Source organism: Balaenoptera acutorostrata, chromosome 7 (genome assembly GCF_949987535.1).
Source record: "Balaenoptera acutorostrata chromosome 7, mBalAcu1.1, whole genome shotgun sequence".
NCBI lineage: Eukaryota > Metazoa > Chordata > Mammalia > Artiodactyla > Balaenopteridae > Balaenoptera > Balaenoptera acutorostrata.
The window spans coordinates 5,297,145-5,315,457 of NC_080070.1; the positions used below are offsets into that span (position 1 = coordinate 5,297,145).

Below are 18,313 nucleotides of genomic sequence, written 5' to 3' on the forward strand. Positions count from 1 at the left end.
ATTTTCCTTTTCTTTTTTTGAATAGCATATACTAATTGTGTAGTTTTGGCTCTGAAAAGACTTTAGCAATGGAAATTTGAATCTCAAATTTAATTTTGGTTCAGACATTTACATTCTTTAAGGATATTGCATCATAAATATTCCTGTTAAATTTTACTGGTATCTCTCCTTATTTAGAGACTTCTGCTCCAACTGAGAAGCCATTACGATTATTTTTCTGTTGACCTATGGTCCAAAAGAGTGTGGGTATTTTTGTATGTGTGTGAGAGTGTGTATGTACATTTTTTTTTTTTTTCTTCCAAGTTCATCCCATTTTACATGAGCCGTGTCTTAATATTTGTTACTGTTACTACTTCTGCTATGTTCTCTTTCAATTGTGGTAGTATTCTCCTTTCTATTTAGCTGCTACTGCCTGATTACTACCTCACAATTTGCTGCTAATCTCACAAGCAGCTGGTAGGCCATGTTTTACCTCCCAGTTTTGTTTTAGTTGTATAGGAAACAACCTTCACTTGGTGATTCAAAGCTTGTTGATACACTGCTTTGCTTTTGTGGAGAGTATGCATTGGATAGAACAAGATATCTTATTTGTATCATCTTATTTTATGGGAAAATATTTAATGAAATCACATGACTGTGATCTACTTCAGACACTCGTACTAATTGCTCTCATGATAATATTGAAAGTTTTTGTTCAATCGTCTATGAAATATGTTTTCTTTGAAACATTTTCTTGAAGTATTCTTAAATATTTAAAGAAAATTTCATAGAGAAAACATAAGTACTCTTAAATATATTTTGATAACTTTCAAATGCTAAGAATTTTTTTCTTCATTTTACCTTTCCACCTTTTTTGTTGTTGTTGTTGCTAACATCATATATGTGGAGAGCTTAGGAATTTACATAAGTTCTAAGACTGACATCTGTTGAGAGGTTCTCATAGAGAAGGTGAAATTTCTTTAATAGAGTAGGTTTCCAAAAATAGTACTTCATTAGATTATAACCACTTTGCCATTACGTTGTGAACTGAATTTCTTATTTTTCATCAATTTAAGTAGTTTATTAAGAACCCTAGAATTTTATAACATACTTGTGTATTGCAATAGCATTTTAAATGAAGTGTTTCGAATTAACATATCAGTTTCATCATCTGTTCCTGTGAGAGCAAAACAGGCCTCCAGTGGTGAGCTGTAGAGGATTATAGTTTTGTTAACAATTAATTACAAGTAAGCAATTCCTCCCTCCCTGCCTCCCTCCCTTCTCTTTCTTCCATTTCTGGTTTCTAAACGTAAACCTTTTAGTAAGAAGCACTGTTGGCATTTTTTGGGGTTGGTTTGTTTTTGCTTTTAAAATTAAAAAAGGCAGATCGGTGAATCATATCATCCAAATAAAGAGAGAGTCTGTTCTTGATAAATTATTTCATATCCAGCTTTTAACTAAAATAAATTTGAATTTTGAAGTACTGCTTTATATAATGTATACATAATGATATTCATTAAAGGAAATTACCCTAGTAGTTGTAATTGTCTATTCCTGGATACCTATGAGGTAAACCTACATACTGATACTTTGTCTTAGAACCTTTCAAAAAAGGTTTCATTAGTAAATAGGTAAATATTCTCTATTCTTTATGAGGAATAAAAGTTGTAGAGTAGATGCCAATAGTGATTTTCCCACATACCTTCTAGTCTAAATACTATGTGGCATTTTATAAAAGTGACTTTTAAGAAGCCTATTTTGTATTATTTATATATATTTGTACTGTAATTAATTGATCCTGGGAAAGATTGATTAATATAAATTCAGCATGAATATTTCCATAGTGCAGTTGTTTGGCTTCAAAGCCTTATTCTTCCATTACTGTCTGTGGGACACCAAGCAAGTTACCTTGTGAACTCTCTTGGTTTCTTCATCCATAAAACTACATCAGATGGTTGTTAGAATTTAACGATAACACCTATACACCCCCTGACACATAGCAAACGGTAGTGCTGCCCTGCTTTCTTTCTTGATTTGCACGATAATGCAGATATTATGTGAAAATGGAGACTGGAGAAGGATGTAATGTTCATGTGTTAAATTTGGCTGTGAAGTGGTGGTCCTGAAACCCATCACCTTGACTCATAACTATTTCTAAAGAAATGTGGCAGTGAAAATAACTGCAGGCCCGACCAAGTCAAACCGGCCACAGTAAATACAAGATGTAGTACGTTTTCAAGTTCAGTGCCACATAGTGGTTGCACAGATTTTAGAACTAAACTGCCTATTTAAGTATTCTGTGTGTGATACAGGCTGCTGCAGTAGAGGAAACCACAGGGTACTGTGGGAAAGCAGAAAGGGCAAGAGGAAAAACTCTACTCAGGCTTACAGGCTTAGGCATGTTTTCTGGGAGAAATGACTAAACCATTGCTACTCAAAATGTGACCTGCAGACCAGGAATATCAATATCACCTGGAAGTTTGTTACACTGAATCTCAGGCCCCACCTTAACTTGAGTGAACATGTCTATTTTAAGAAGATCCCCATGCAGCCTGAAGTCCAAGAAGCACTGCTCTAAACCATTGAGAAACTGTAGTTTTCATCCTAAAAAAGTGTCTAGCCTTTGGGGTGTCAACCTACAACACATACAGATCAGAACTATCATACATCCCTCTTAGTTTTCTTGTGCCTGTTACATTTTTTAAGCCATTACTAAAATGATTGCTAGCACCAGCCAAATTCACTTTCTTAAATTACTGAGGGCTAAAGCTGGCAACAGCTGTTTCTGTACGTATATAGTTTATCTCTTATCAAATGACTCTCAGGACTAAATTTCTTCTTCTGTTTGATGTTGAGCTCAGTTTTGTATATGACTTATTTATGTTAAAAGAATTCTGTAAGTCATAAAAAAATGAATTGTTTGCTACAATAGCTGTAATGTACATGAGTGAATGTATGTACCAAAAAGACGAACTATAAACGCTTGTGTTTTCAGTTTCTCTTACTAATTGTCCTCCTTTCTACTCTCTTTTCACTGTTTTCACTTTCTCTAAATCAAACTCACCCATTAACAGCAATCTTGGTTTTGCATAGTATGTAGGGAGAGGGTGGACTTAGGACTTGGCGGTGTGAATCTGCCCAGGAGACATACCTTACCTTCTCTGGCCACGCTTTAAACTGATTTAGTAGAATTGGATACTCGTGAGCTCTAATCATGACATCGATCATATTTAACAGCCAGCAGCAGGATTTGACTTCTAATAGAAAGTTGCCCATAATAGCCTTCCCTCCACCTGCCATTATTGTCCCATTTCCCTATTCCCACAGTCCTTGTGACAGCTTTGTAATTTTTACTAGGTTGATACATTCACCTGAGAAATTGGCCTCAAAGCAGAAAACTGAATACCAACTTTAAACAGTAATAATTATTGTTGGAATCGAATTCAGTCTCTGCCAAATAGTAATTTTAAAGTTTCTGTGGCATTTGAGAACAAGTTGGTTCTGTTTAGCGCTCTTTGTAACTTAAATTCTCCTGATGATTACATTTTTTAACCCTTTTGTTTGTTTTCTTTTTCAGTTTGTAGATAGTTTAAGAGTAACAGTGCATGGAATAGGTTGGTAATTTTTTAATAGGTGAAGAAATCCGAGATTCTAGGCTACAACTGATGGAATTAGTGTTTCATATCACAGTACAGTGTTTATTGATGCATTTATGAATACATGCATGCAAAAATGCTCAGTAGAAAAAGTAGACGTTCAATAAGTGCTGAACAGAAGGCTGACTTAACATAGCAGTGAATGAAAAGAGCAGAGTGTCTGCCATCAAGCTTATACTCCAGTGGCAATAGATAAATACAAGTGCGGTAAAGTAAAACCAAGTGTACCAACGATGTAAACCATGTTACAGTAGATGGGGAAGCTAACCTCTTCTGAATGGTCTGTGTAAATTCTTTTTTATCAAAGCTGAGATCTGAAGGGTAATTTATAACTACAGTTGATAATTACATCAGTATTTTAGTTTTAAGGTCTAAAGAATATATTAGGTAATTTCTTCTTTATGAAAATATCTAAGTGTAATCATAATTTTCTTCATTTCCTATAAAATTGCACGTGCTCTGCCTTCCAATGCCTTATGATAACATACTTATTAAAATTTGTAATGTAATTACCCAAGCTTTTATTGTGTAAGTTTTTCATAGCAGTTGAATGGTTGTCTAATTATCCCTGAAATAGCATCTAAACATTCTTAATCTATAGAGCCCTTCATTTTGTTCATCCATGTTATATGAAGTGTGAATGCTTTTTGAAATGAGATATAATTTTGATATCAAAGCTAACTTATAAATTATGAATAAATATTATTTTAGAATATGACTTTTTATGGTATACTTTAAGAACTATCTACTGATATACCATTAAACGATTTACCAAAAGGAATTTAATATGTACACTAGCCAGATATCCTCAGAGAAAAATACTGCGTGGAAACGTTGAGGGAACGAGGTTTAGATATCTCTTGCTCTCACTCTCTACCACTAAATACTGATAAACAATAGAACAGATGACCCCGTATTGTGTTCAGTATGCAGATGCTAAAGGAGTTGTAAAGGGGACATGATTCACTTGGAGTGCCAGGGAAGGCCTCTTCGATGAGGAAGTATTTAAGACCATACCTGAAGATTCTGGAGACACCAACCAGTGGACAGGTGGTGTAGTTCTGAGTCAGTAGGTCCCCATTGTTGAAGAGCTCGGCGTGTGTGAAGGATGGCAAGGAAGCCAGGGTAGCTAGGGCCTATCGACAGTGGGAGGTGCCACAAGATGAAACTGAAGAGAGCCAGTAGGAAAGGTTTGAGTTTTAAGTTTACTGTGGAGCTATCAGAGGGTTTGGAACAAGGCAGTAGAGTCTTGCTTGGTCACACTTAACGTTTTTTAGGAGTCCCTCTGGCCGCTGTGTGGGGAAAGGCTTGAGGAGGTGCAGGTGAGGAAGAAGCATAAAGAGAAGTAGACCTTTGCAGCAGGCTAGCTGAGAGGTGGTGCTGGCCATGGGAGTGCAGAGAAACAGAGCTTGAAGAGAGAATGTGCTGAATTTACCGATGGTTTGGATCAAAGGAGTGGGGAGGGAGAGGACTGAAGGAGCAGAGGAGAGTGATGAGAGAAAAGAACAGGTCTCCTGACTCCCAGTTTTCTGACTTGGACTGGAATCCATTTCTGAAGATGGGGAAAAATTGTGAGTTAGAACTCATTAAGGGAGAGATTTTAGACGTAGTAAACTGGAGAGGTTTTGTGCGACAAAATGGAAGTGCTAAGAAGGAAGTTGAACATCATAATAACTTGGAGCTCTCAGAACATGTTAGGACTAGAAATGTGAATTTGGGAAACAACAACATCCAAGATGGTGTTTACAGCCCTCACTGTAGGTAAGATCATTTAGGACAAGACTACACAGAGGAGAGTGGTCCAGGCTTCCGCCCTGGGAAACACTGGGGCTTTAGAGGTCAAGGGGAGGAGGAACTCACAGGGGAGGCTGAGAAGGGTCAGTGAAGGAGGGCAGAGAAACATTCGCTGATGTGCTGCATAGAGCCCAGCAGAACTGTAAGTAGATGTTGACAGTGAAATGACAGTAGAGAAATTGCTTTTGTCAGCACAGAGGTTACAGAAGGCCCTGGACACAGTAGGAAAGAAGACAGGTGTGGACAGAGACACAGGGTGATCTGTTAGTGGGAAAGCGATTTGTCAGGTGAAATCAGCATAGCTATTAGCTGAGCAGGAGGGTAGGTTAATTAAAGTGAAACCAGCCTCTCCCTGTGTGGTCTTTCTCAAAATACCGTTATTTCATTAACCATCTCCTCCCCAAAGGATAGTCAAGTTCTTATTTGTAGTTATTTAAATTCCCTGGTGATATTTTAATGTGATTAATAGGCTACTACTTGTTAGTTTGTTAGTGTTCTAGAAGCCTGGTAAGTACTGTGTTTCTTGTCTTTAGTTTTGATCATTTAATTGGTAAAATTATAGCATGCTTTGTTGAATTATCGAATTCCAAATAGTTTCTGTGTTGTTTGACATTTGTGTTTAAAATGTTATCTTTGTGGAGTAAACGTTTTTCTTTATGCTGCTTTAGCATCTTCATCAGGTTAGTTCAGGTTATTGCTGAATGTGGTTATCGGGAAGCAAAATGTTTTAGTTTTTATCTTAACTATTTTAGTAAGTACTATTTCTCATATAAATAATCAGATACATCAGGCATTTTAATTTGCAAATTTAGGACAATTTGCTTTAACATTTTTCTACTTTTCAAATTAGTTCCTTGGATGTAATCCAAGTGTAGTAGTCCCCTAAATAAAAATAAAAATCAAAACCCACAACTAATGGGCACTGAAGGAAGAGTAATTAAACGTTAAGATTATAATGGTATTTGCATCTTATGGTTACAAACTACCTTTCCAAATTTTAAAGTGAATGTGTCTGTTGATTGCTCATGTTTCTGACTGCATTTTTGGCCTACTGTTTTGGTGGTTTATAGCAAGAAGTATACACAACATTCTTTAAGTTTATTCTTTTCTCCTTTCCGGTAGAGTGATAGTTGTTAGAAGAAAATAATCCCCAAATAGTTTCTTATAGTTTTAATTCTTAAAGTTTGATTGACATTTATTTATATCTTGGTGCCGTAATTGCAGTTCATGAGTCAATGCTGATGTCCTATAAACCTTAATTTTTAATACGTTTCATTGTACTGATGTTTCAACCAGAATAAAACATTTAATGTAAATTGTAGCTACAGACATTTAAGTATAAAGTCACTGTAAGTGATAAGCTTATTTTCCTTACTACCTTGAAGCAATTTGTCCTAAATTTCCATATGTCTGCATTTGTTTTTGCTGTTCTAAAATTCCTTAGTTGCTGGCTTTGACCTTTTATGTTGCGGAGTTTTATACATCTATTTTCTCACCTGCCATATCCTAGGGGGCTTGGAGTACCCATAATACAGTGAGCCCACCTTCCTGGTCCCCAGACATTTCAGAAGGCCGGGAAATTTTTAAACCCAGGCAGCTTCCTGGCAGTGCCATTTGGAGCATCAAAGTGGTAAATAAAATTGCATTTACATTCGTATATCATTTCTTTCTGGTTGGTTTTGTCCGAGTAGAAGTTAAGAATTAAACCTTTCTTTTCTAGATAAATAGTTTAGTTTCCAGAGCCACTCTTTAAATCTAAAATTTTTAATATGAAGAAGCAACGTGCTTGCCTTTAAAAACCTGGACTAGGAGGAAATTAAATTGCCATTTTACTTGACTGATCTTAAGTGTAAATTTTTAATACCCTTTTTTATGGTTGCTTCCTTTTATGTTGTAATTACCAGTATTTCTGCGGGGGAAATCCTTGTCACATAGGCTATAAAGTAATTAAAGACTTGTTCATCATATCATAAAATTTTGTTGCTTAGCAAAGAACGAAAGACAAGCTATATTAATTTATTATGTACTAATGGAGAAGAAATAGCAGAATTGCAGCAGATTTCATTGTCTGTGTTAATAATCTGAAAATTACAGGATCTCTTTTTCATGTCATTGGTGGATGACTCTGTTAGTCCTTGAAGCAAGTTAAGTAGTCTGATGCATTTTGAAGGTGAAAAATTAATTTGAAAAAGTGTTAATCATCTGAAAAGTTAAAAAATGTTCCTGACTAGAGAAGACAGTATTCTTCATCTTCTATATTTAATATAATTCTGGAATAAGGGTTTTTAATTTAGACTAATTAAGGATTTCAAAGGAGTTCTAGATTCTGCTTTCCTATTTTCTATCACCGTTGGAAGAACTATTTTTCAACTCACTCTGATAGCATGCAAGGTGTTGAAAATGTAAATATTAATTTGAAGAGTTAAAGAGGTCTTGTTTGACCATTACGAAGCATATACCACCGGTTTTCACTTATTCTTACCTGTGTCATTGGATGTTGAGGAAAAATAAATTGAGGGATTACTGTAGTCTTGATTCAGTCACTGACTTTTAAAAAATCTTTTATACCTATTGAAAAACAACAAAAACTATCCAATTCAACAGTACCCTGTCCCTTGTTCCGAGACGCTCAGGATCTGAAGGAAAGCAGCTTAAGAGGATAAGGAGAGGCAGCTGGAAAACTGGAAGTTGGCTGACTAACCCTAAAGGAACAAAAGCCCCTCTTCCCTTTTGTTCACGTGTGTCTTTCTGGTGCTCACAGTATAACCATAAATTGCTGACTCGGGGAGCATTCTGCCAAATAGGTAATGAGCTCAGTGTTTCAAGCTGCTGCAGGTGACCTCAGCTGAAGATGTCACACATTATTTACCTTGTTAGGGAAGACAAAATCAGGATTTTCCTGAGCGTTTTAGTAATCTTAAATATACATAACACAAGTAGGTGTAGATGCCAGGTTTCTTCAGGTAGTAATACATAAGTCTGAGAATAAATAAGAAAACAGCAACGCAAAACCTTAGTGCTTATTTGTTAAAATATCAGGGAATTCAACATATTTTCCCATGGAGTTTTTTCTTGTGTAAAAATTCAGATAAATTATTTCCACTTGAAATAATTAAATTATTATCTAGGTGATTTAAAGCAAGCCTTTTAATTTTTCATCAGGTTTCCTGTACGGTCAGGTATTGAACGGTTAGAGGAAATTGACAGTTTTCACGACAGAAAAAATACTGTTGCACATAGTAAAAACGAGCTTTCGTGCAACGCAGCGGTGCAGAACAGTGGTTAAGAGTGAGGTCACTGGAGCCAGGCTTGCCAGGTGTCTGACTTGGCGCAAGTTACTTAACCTTTTTATTCCCCAGTGTACTTACCTCTGAAGCAGGGATGATGAAATAGTATTGACCTTATGAGATTGTTGAGAGTAACAAGTGCTTCGAGCATTACATAATAAGTACTCAGCATATGATAACTATTAATATCAATACAATTACAAGAAACCAGTTAGCGAGAGAGTCCTTCCTCATACTTGCTCTATAATACAATACAATTTGTTGTGCCTGAAAATACCTGGATAGAGTTGTGGCTTTTCCCGCCACCTAGGATGTAGGATTAGGAAACGGAAATACAGTGCCAAGGTTTCCTGTTGCAGGGCATTCACAGTGCCAGACCCAAGTTTGATTCTAAGGTTGTAGATGTTTAAGTTGTAGAATACATATTGAAAGATGCAAATAATAAGCCTGGTCTCTTAATATTTATCATCTGATTAGAATAAAAAGGAGAAGCAAGTATTTGTGGAACATTTAATAAGACGGTTTATCTCACATTGTGGATTTAAAATTCTTTTGGGCTTTTACAGAATGCTGACTTTTCCGTATCTGTTGTGTAGGGCCGGGGGTCAGGATTTCCAGGAAAGCGGAGACCTCGTGGTGCGGGACTGTCAGGACGAGGCGGCAGAGGCAGATCAAAGTTGAAAAGTGGCATCGGGGCAGTTGTGTTACCCGGGGTAAGGCCCGCTCCCTTTACATTTGCTACAGTCCTTAATGTGTCAGCTGATGATGATCAGCTCATTTGTACCAAATTACTTAGATTCTAAGAGTCACATAAACAGGCTGAAATTTTTATCTCTATTTGCATTTCTTTTTAAACCTCTGGTGAGGTTTTCATATATATTTTCTACTTTCTCATCCCTTTTTTCTTACCTTCCTCTTTGACTCTGATCTTTCTTCTCCAAAATCCAATATGCAATATATTTGCTCTTCTATTAAAACAAAACTCCTGTTATAATATTCTTGAGTTTATTTGAAGAATTTAATTATGTTGGTGTTTTAAATTTTTGATTGTAGTTGCTCTCAGTGTTGTAATATGGTTTACAGAAAAAATTAGAAATGTTGTAGATTAGTATGGACTCTAAAAATGTTGAAGATTTTATGACTGTCTTTGACATATTTGAATTTAAGATTGATAACTGTATGGTCATTGGCACATTATGAGGCTTTATTTAAATGTGTATTGAAGAAACTGCATTTGGCAAATAATAGCAAATATTTCCTGCAGTAACTTTACTATTTTACCGATACCCTGTTTTTCAGATTCTAATTGTCATGTTAAGTTCAGGATACAGGTGGGATTGTTCAATTTGCTACTGTTTTTCAGATTCTAATTGTCATATTAAGTCCAGGATACAGGTGGGATTGTTCAGTTTGCTGCTAAAGGAGTAAGGAAACTTGGATTCTGGTGTTTTTTTTTAAAAAAGCAAGTCCCTCCCTCCCTCCCCACTCCCCGAATTAATAGGCTTATTGAGGTAAAATTGATATAAAATAAGGTACAAATATTTGAAGTGTACAGTCTCGTAGGTTTTGACACATGTGTACACCCTTGAAAACTGCACTACAGTTAAGAACATATTCAGCCCTCAAAGTTTCTTTGTGCCCCTCTGAAATCCCTTTGCCTTCCTTCCTGCCTTACCCCCAGGCAATGACTGATCTGATTTCCATTACTGTCGATTAGTTTGCATTTTCTGGAGTCTATGTAAGTGGAATCATGCTGAATATACTCTTTTTGATATGATTTATTTCACTCAGCGTAATTATTTTGATATTCATTCGTGCTCTTGTCTGTGTTAACAGTCCATTTTTGTTGTTGAAGAGCATTCCATAGTATGGGTGCGCCACAGTTTGTATATCTGTTCACCTATTGAGGGACGTTGTGTTTGCTTCCGTTTTTTGGCTATTAGAAATAAAGCTGCTCCAGACTTTTATATATAAGTTCACCTGTGGATATGTTTTCTTTTCTCATGGGTAAACATCTAGAAATGGAATGGCTGGATGTATGGTAGGTATATGCTTATTAGCTTTTTAAGAAAAGGCTGGTTTTCAAGTTGGGTGTGACGTTTTATATTTGCAAGAATGTATAAGGTTCCATTTCCTCCACATACTCACCCACATTTGGTATGGCCAGTCTTCTTAATTTTAGCCATTGTAACAGGTATGTTAAGAGTATCTGACTTGGGCTTCCCCGGTGGCGCAGTGGTTGAGAATCTGTCTGCCAATGCAGGGGACACGGGTTCGAGCCCTGGTCTGGGAAGATCCCACATGCCGCGGAGCAACTAAGCCCGTGTGCCACAACTACTGAGCCTGCGCGTCTGGAGCCTGTGCTCCGCAACAAGAGAGGCCACGATAGTGAGAGGCCCGCGCACCGCGATGAAGAGTGGCCCCCACTTGCCGCAGCTGGAGAAAGCCCTCGCACAGAAACGAAGACCCAACACAGCCATAAATAAATAAATAAATAAATAAATTAAAAAAAAAAAAAAGAGTATCTGACTTGCATTTCTCTAATAACTTGTGATATTGATCAGCTTTTTTAGGTGCTTATTTGCTGTCTGTATATCTTCTTTGATAAAGTCACTCTTCAGATCTTTAATACATTTTCCAAAATCGAGTATTTTTTTAAAAATTTATTTGTTCTTATTTTTGGCTGTGTTGGGTCTTTGTTGCTGCGCATGGGCTTTCTCTAGTTGCGGCGAGCGGGGGCTACTCTTCGTTGCGGTGCACAGGCTTCTCATTGCGGTGGCTTCTCTTGTTGCGGAGCACGGGCTCCAGGCACGCGGGCTTCAGTAGTTGTGGTTCGCGGGCTCTAGAGCACAGGCTCAGTAGTTGTGGCACACAGGCTTAGTTGCTCCGCGGCATGTGGGATCTTCCCGGACCAGGGCTCGAACCCATCTCCCCTACATTGGCAGGTGGATTCTTAAACACTGCACCACCAGGGAACCCCAAAATTGAGTAGTTTTTTAATTAACTGAGTTTTGAGATTTCTTTATGTATTCTGGACACAAGCTCTTCGTCATATATATGATTTGCAAATATTTTCTTGCATTTTGAGGTTTGTCTTTGCATTTTGTTAACTGTGTCTTTCACAGAGCAGTTGATTTAATTTTGATGGGAGTCCAGTTTATTAATTTTTTTCTTCTGTGGATTGTGCTTTTTGGTGCTGAGAAATATTTGTGTCACCCAAGGTCACAAAGATATTCTATGTTTTCTTCTAGAAAGGTATTGCATTTAGATCTATAATCCAATTTGAGTTTTTTAATGTATGGTATGAATAAGGATGGAAGTTCATTTTTTTACATACTGAGTAGCCGGTTGTTTTAGCACTGTTTCTCTGAATTGCCTTTCATCATTCTTGAAAATTATCATATATGTGGATCTATTTTTGGAATCTCATGCTATACGATTGCTCCATTTCTTTAGGCCAATACTGCACTATTTTGATTACTTCTACTTTTCAACTACTCTTGAAATCAAACACTGTTAGTGTTCTGATTTTCTACTTTTCAAAGTTGTTTTGTCTATTCTAAATCCTTTGTACTTCTATATGAGTTTTAGTATTAGCTTGTCAATATCTACAGCTAAGCCTGCTAGGATTTTGATTGCGTTTGCATTCAAACTATAGATTAATTTGGGGAAAATTGACATTTTTAACCATATTGAGTTTTTGAACCCATCAACACCTGTATCTCTCCATTTCTTTAGGTCTTCTTTAATTTCTTTCAGTGATGTTCTTTACTTTTCAACAGACAGGTTGAACAGATACTGTTAATCAGATTTATCTCCGTCTTCCATATTTCTTATGCTATTGTTAATGGTAGTGTTGTCTTAATTTCAAACTGTGTTTGTCAATTGCTAGTATCTAGAAATACTACTCATTTTTGTGTATCTGTTGTGTACACAGGTTGTACACAAGGTTGTGTATCCTACAACCGTATTAAACTCCCTTATGCTAATTGCTTATTTGTAGAATCCATTGGGTTTTCTACATAAATGATCATGTTGTCTGCAGATAAAGTTTTATGTCTTTCTTTTTAATCTGGAGTCCTTTTGTGTCTATTCTTTATTGCATTTGCTATAACCTTCAATATAGTGTCGAACAGAAGTGAAGAGCTCAGATAACCTTGTTTTTGAACTTGAGGAGAAAGCATATAGTTTTTCATAATTAAATATGGTGTTAGCCTTAGTTTTGTTTTTTTTTTGTTTTTGTTTTTTTTGTTTTTTTAAAGATTTGATGAAAGTTCATAATAATGCAGTTGACAAGAAAATTAGTTATTTCTGAGATATACATTTTAAAGTAATAACTAGGATTATTACTTATAACATTATACCAGAACATATAAGATTTTTAGAAATTTCCTGTAATGTCTGAAACATTTATATTAACATATTTCCATACATATTTCCATACAAATACAAATATAAGATTTTTAGAAATTTCATGTAATGTCTGAAACATTTATATTAACATATTTCCATACAAATAACCCAATGAAAGTTTAGTATTAGTTGTGTTGTTTGTTTTTTTATACTGCAGGTTCTTATTAGGCATCAGTTTTATACACATCAGTGTATACATGTCAATCCCAATCGCCCAATTCAGCACACCACCATCCCCACCTCACTGCAGTTTTCCCCCCTTGGTGTCCATATGTCCATTCTCTACATCTGTGTCTCAACTTCTGCCCTGCAAACTGGCTCATCTGTACCATTTTTCTAGGTTCCACATACATGCATTAATATACGATATTTGTTTTTCTCTTTCTGACTTACTTCACTCTGTATGACAGTCTCTAGATCCATCCACGTCTCAACAAATGACTCAATTTCGTTCCTTTTTATGGCTGAGTAATATTCCATTGTATATATGTACCACAACTTCTTTATCCATTCGTCTGTTGATGGGCATTTAGGTTGCTTCCATGACCTGGCTATTGTAAATAGTGCTGCAATGAACATTCGGGTGCATGTGTCTTTTTGAATTACGGTTTTCTCTGGGTATATGCCCAGTAGTGGGATTGCTGGGTCATATGGTAATTCTATTTTTAGTTTTTTAAGGAACCTCCATATTGTTCTCCATAGTGGCTGTATCAATTTACATTCCCACCAACAGTGCAAGAGGGTTCCCTTTTCTCCACACCCTCTCCAGCATTTGTTGTTTGTAGATTTTCTGATGATGCCCATTCTAACAGGAGTGAGGTGATACCTCATTGTAGTTTTGATTTGCATTTCTCTAATAATTAGTGATGTTGAGCATCTTTTCATGTGCTTCGTGGCCGTCTGTATGTCTTCTTTGGAGAAATGTCTATTTAGGTCTTCTGCCCATTTTTGGATTGGGTTGTTTGTTTCTTTAATATTGAGCTGAATGAGCTGTTTATATATTTTGGAGATTAATCCTTTGTCCGTTGATTCATTTGCAAATATTTTCTCCCATTCTGAGGGTTGTCTTTTCGTCTTGTTTATGGTTTCCTTTGCTGTGCAAAAGCTTTGAAGTTTCATTAGGTCCCACTTGTTTATTTTTGTTTTTATTTCCATTCCTCTAGGAGGTGGATCAAAAAAGATCTTGCTGTGATTTATGTCAAAGAGTGTTCTTCCTATGTTTTCCTCTAAGGGTTTTATAGTGTCCAGTCTTATATTTAGGTCTCTAATCCATTTTGAGTTTATTTTTGTGTATGGTGTTAGGGAGTATTCTAATTTCATTCTTTTACATGTAGCTGTCCAGTTTTCCCAGCACCACTTATTGAAGAGACTGTCTTTTCTCCATTGTATATCTTTGCCTCCTTTGTCATAGATTAGTTGACCATAGGTGCGTGGGTTAATCTCTGGGCTTTCTATCTTGTTCCATTGATCTATGTTTCTGTTTTTGTGCCAGTACCATATTGTCTTGATTACTGTAGCTTTGTAGTATAGTCTGAAGTCAGGGAGTCTGATTCCTCCAGCTCCATTTTTTTGCCTCAAGACTGCTTTGGCTATTCGGGGTCTTTTGTGTCTCCATACAAATTTTAAGATGATTTGTTCTAGCTCCGTAAAAAATGCCATTGGTAATTTGATAGGGATTGCATTGAATCTGTAGATTGCTTTGGGTAGTATACTCATTTTCACAATGTTGATTCTTCCAATCCAAGAACATGGTATATCTCTCCATCTGTTGGTATCATCTTTAATTTCTTTCATCAGTGTCTTATAGTTTTCTGCATACAGGTCTTTTGTCTCCCTAGGTAGGTTTATTCCTAGGTATTTTATTCTTTTTGTTGCAATGGTAAATGGGAGTGTTTCCATAATTTCTCTTTCAGATTTTTCATCATTAGTGTATAGGAATGCAAGAGATTTCTGTGCATTAATTTTGTATCCTGCAACTTTACCATATTCATTAATTAGCTCTAGCAGTTTTCTGGTGGCAGTTTTAGGATTCTCTATGTATAGTATCATGTCATCCGCAAACAGTGACAGTTTTACTTCTTCTTTTCCAATTTGTATTCCTTTTATTTCTTTTTCTTCTCTGATTGCCGTGGCTAGGACTTCCAGAACTATGTTGAATAATAGTGGTGAGAGTGGACATCCTTGTCTCGTTCCTGATCTTAGAGGAAATGCTTTCAGTTTTTCACCACTGAGAATGATGTTTGCTGTGGGTTTGTCATATATGGCCTTTATTATGTTGAGGTACGTTCCCTCTATGCCCACTTTCTGGAGAGTTTTTATCATAAATGGGTGTTGAATTTTGTCAAAAGCTTTTTCTGCATCTATTGAGATGATCATATGGTTTTTATTCTTCAGTTTGTTAATATGGTGTATCACATTGATTGATTTGCGTATATTGAAGAATCCTTGCATCCCTGGGATAAATCCCACTTGATCGTGGTGTATGATCCTTTTAATGTGTTGTTGGATTCTGTTTGCTAGTATTTTGTTGAGGATTTTTGCATCTATATTCATCAGTGATATTGGTCTGTAATTTTCTTTTTTTGTAGTGTCTTTGTCTGGTTTTGGTATCAGGGTGATGGTGGCCTCATAGAATGAGTTTGGGAGTGTTCCTTCCTCTGCAATTTTTTGGAAGAGTTTGAGAAGGATGGGTGTTAGCTCTTCTCTAAATGTTTGATAGAATTCACCTGTGAAGCCATCTGGTCCTGGACTTTTGTTTGTTGGAAGATTTTTAATCACAGTTTCAATTTCATTACTTGTGATTGGTCTGTTCATATTTTCTGTTTCTTCCTGATTCAGTCTTGGAAGGTTATACCTTTCTAAGAATTTGTCCATTTCTTCCAGGTTGTCCATTTTATTGGCATAGAGTTGCTTGTAGTAGTCTCTTAGGATGCTTTGTATTTCTGCGGTGTCTGTTGTAACTTCTCCTTTTTCATTTCTGATTTTATTGATTTGAGTCCTCTCCCTCTTTTTCTTGATGAGTCTGGCTAATGGCTTATCAATTTTGTTTATCTTCTCAAAGAACCAACTTTTAGTTTTATTGATCTTTGCTATTGTTTTCTTTGTTTCTATTTCATTTATTTCTGCTCTGATCTTTATGATTTCTTTCCTTCTGCTAACTTTGGGTTTTGTTTGTTCTTCTTTCTCTAGTTTCTTTAGGTGTAAGGTTAGATTGTTTACTTGAGATTTTTCTTGTTTCTTTAGGTAGGCTTGTATAGCTATAAACTTCCCTCTTAGAACCGCTTTTGCTGCATCCCATAGGTTTTGGGTCGTCGTGTTTTCATTGTCATTTGTCTCTAGGTATTTTTTTATTTCCTGTTTGATTTCTTCAGTGATCTCTTGGTTATTTAGTAACGTATTGTTTAGCCTCCATGTGTTTGTCTTTTTTACGTTTTTTTCCCTGTAATTCATTTCTAATCTCATAGCGTTGTGGTCAGAAAAGATGCTTGATATGATTTCAGTTTTCTTAAATTTACTGAGGCTTGATTTGTGACCCAAGATGTGATCTATCCTGGAGAATGTTCCGTGCGCACTTGAGAAGAACGTGTAATCTGCCGTTTTTGGATGGAATGTCCTATAAATATCAATTAAATCTATCTGGTCTATTGTGTCATTTAAAGCTTCTGTTTCCTTATTTATTTTCATTTTGGATGATCTGTCCATTGGTGTAAGTGAGGTGTTAAAGTCCCCCACTATTATTGTGTTACTGTCGATTTCCTCTTTTATAGCTGTTAGCAGTTGCCTTATGTATTGAGGTGCTCCTGTGTTGGGTGCATATATATTTATAATTGTTATATCTTCTTCTTGGATTGATCCCTTGATCATTATGTAGTGTCCTTCCTTGTCTCTTGTAACATTCTTTATTTTAAAGTCTATTTTATCTGATATGAGTATAGCTACTCCAGCTTTCTTTTGATTTCCATTTACATGGAATATCTTTTTCCATCCCCTCACTTTCAGTCTGTATGTGTCCCTAGGTCTGAAGTGGGTCTCTTGTAGACAGCATATATATGGGTCTTGTTTTTGTATCCATTCAGCCATTCTATGTCTTTTGGTTGGGGCATTTAATCCATTCACGTTTAAGGTAATTATCGATATGTATGTTCCTATGACCATTTTCTTAATTGTTTTGGGTTTGTTTTTGTAGGTCCTTTTCTTCTCTTGTGTTTCCCACTTAGAGAAGTTCCTTTAGCATTTGTTGTAGAGCTGGTTTGGTGGTGCTGAATTCTCTTAGCTTTTGCTTGTCTGTAAAGCTTTTGATTTCTCCATCAAATCTAAATGAGATCCTTGCTGGGTAGAGTAATCTTGGTTGTAGGTTCTTCCCTTTCATCACTTTAAGTATATCATGCCACTCCCTTCTGGCTTGCAGAGTTTCTGCTGAGAAATCAGCTGTTAACCTTATGGGAGTTCCCTTGTATGTTATTTGTCGTTTTTCCCTTGCTGCTTTCAGTAATTTTTCTTTGTCTTTAATTTTTGCCACTTTGATTACTATGTGTCTCGGCGTGTTTCTCCTTGGGTTTATTCTGTATGGGACTCTCTGCGCTTCCTGGACTTGGGTGGCTATTTCCTTTCCCAAGTTAGGGAAGTTTTCGACTATAATCTCTTCAAATATTTTCTCTGGTCCTTTCTCTCTCTCTTCTCCTTCTGGGACCCCTATAATGCGAATGTTGTTGCGTTTAATGTTGTCCCAGAGGTCTCTTAGGCTGTCTTCATTTCTTTTCATTCTTTTTTCTTTAGTCTGTTCCGCAGCAGTGAATTCCACCATTCTGTCTTCCAGGTCACTTATCCGTTCTTCTGCCTCAGTTATTCTGCTATTGATTCCTTCTAGTATAGTTTTCATTTCAGTTATTGTATTGGTCATCTCTGTTTGTTTGTTCTTTAATTCTTCTAGGTCTTTGTTAATCATTTCTTGCGTCTTCTCAATCTTTGCCTCCATTCTTATTCCGAGGTCCTGGATCATCTTCACTATCATTATTCTGAATTCTTTTTCTGGAAGGTTGCCTATCTCCACTTCATTTAGTTGTTTTTCTGGGGTTTTTTCTTGTTCCTTCATCTGGTACGTAGCCCTCTGCCTTTTCATCTTCTCTGTCTTTCTGTAACTGTGGTTTTTGGTCCACAGGCTGCAGGATTGTAGTTTTTCTTGCT

At 36.3% G+C, this 18,313-nt stretch overlaps 1 protein-coding gene across 17 annotated transcripts in view; it reads left to right on the forward strand.

Moving 5' to 3' along the window:
• KMT2C (lysine methyltransferase 2C) overlaps positions 1–18,313 on the forward strand; it is a 288,523-nt gene that overhangs the window by 177,630 nt on the left and 92,580 nt on the right. For all 17 annotated transcript variants that reach the window (XR_009008902.1, XM_057550459.1, XM_057550470.1 and 14 more), the window contains 2 exons: positions 6,940–7,059; positions 9,313–9,429. Coding sequence is in view for 16 of the 17 variants with exons in the window: in XM_057550459.1 (XP_057406442.1) it covers positions 6,940–7,059; positions 9,313–9,429 (237 nt within the window). In the remaining variant the exon portion in view is untranslated. The remainder of the gene's footprint in view (positions 1–6,939; positions 7,060–9,312; positions 9,430–18,313) is intronic.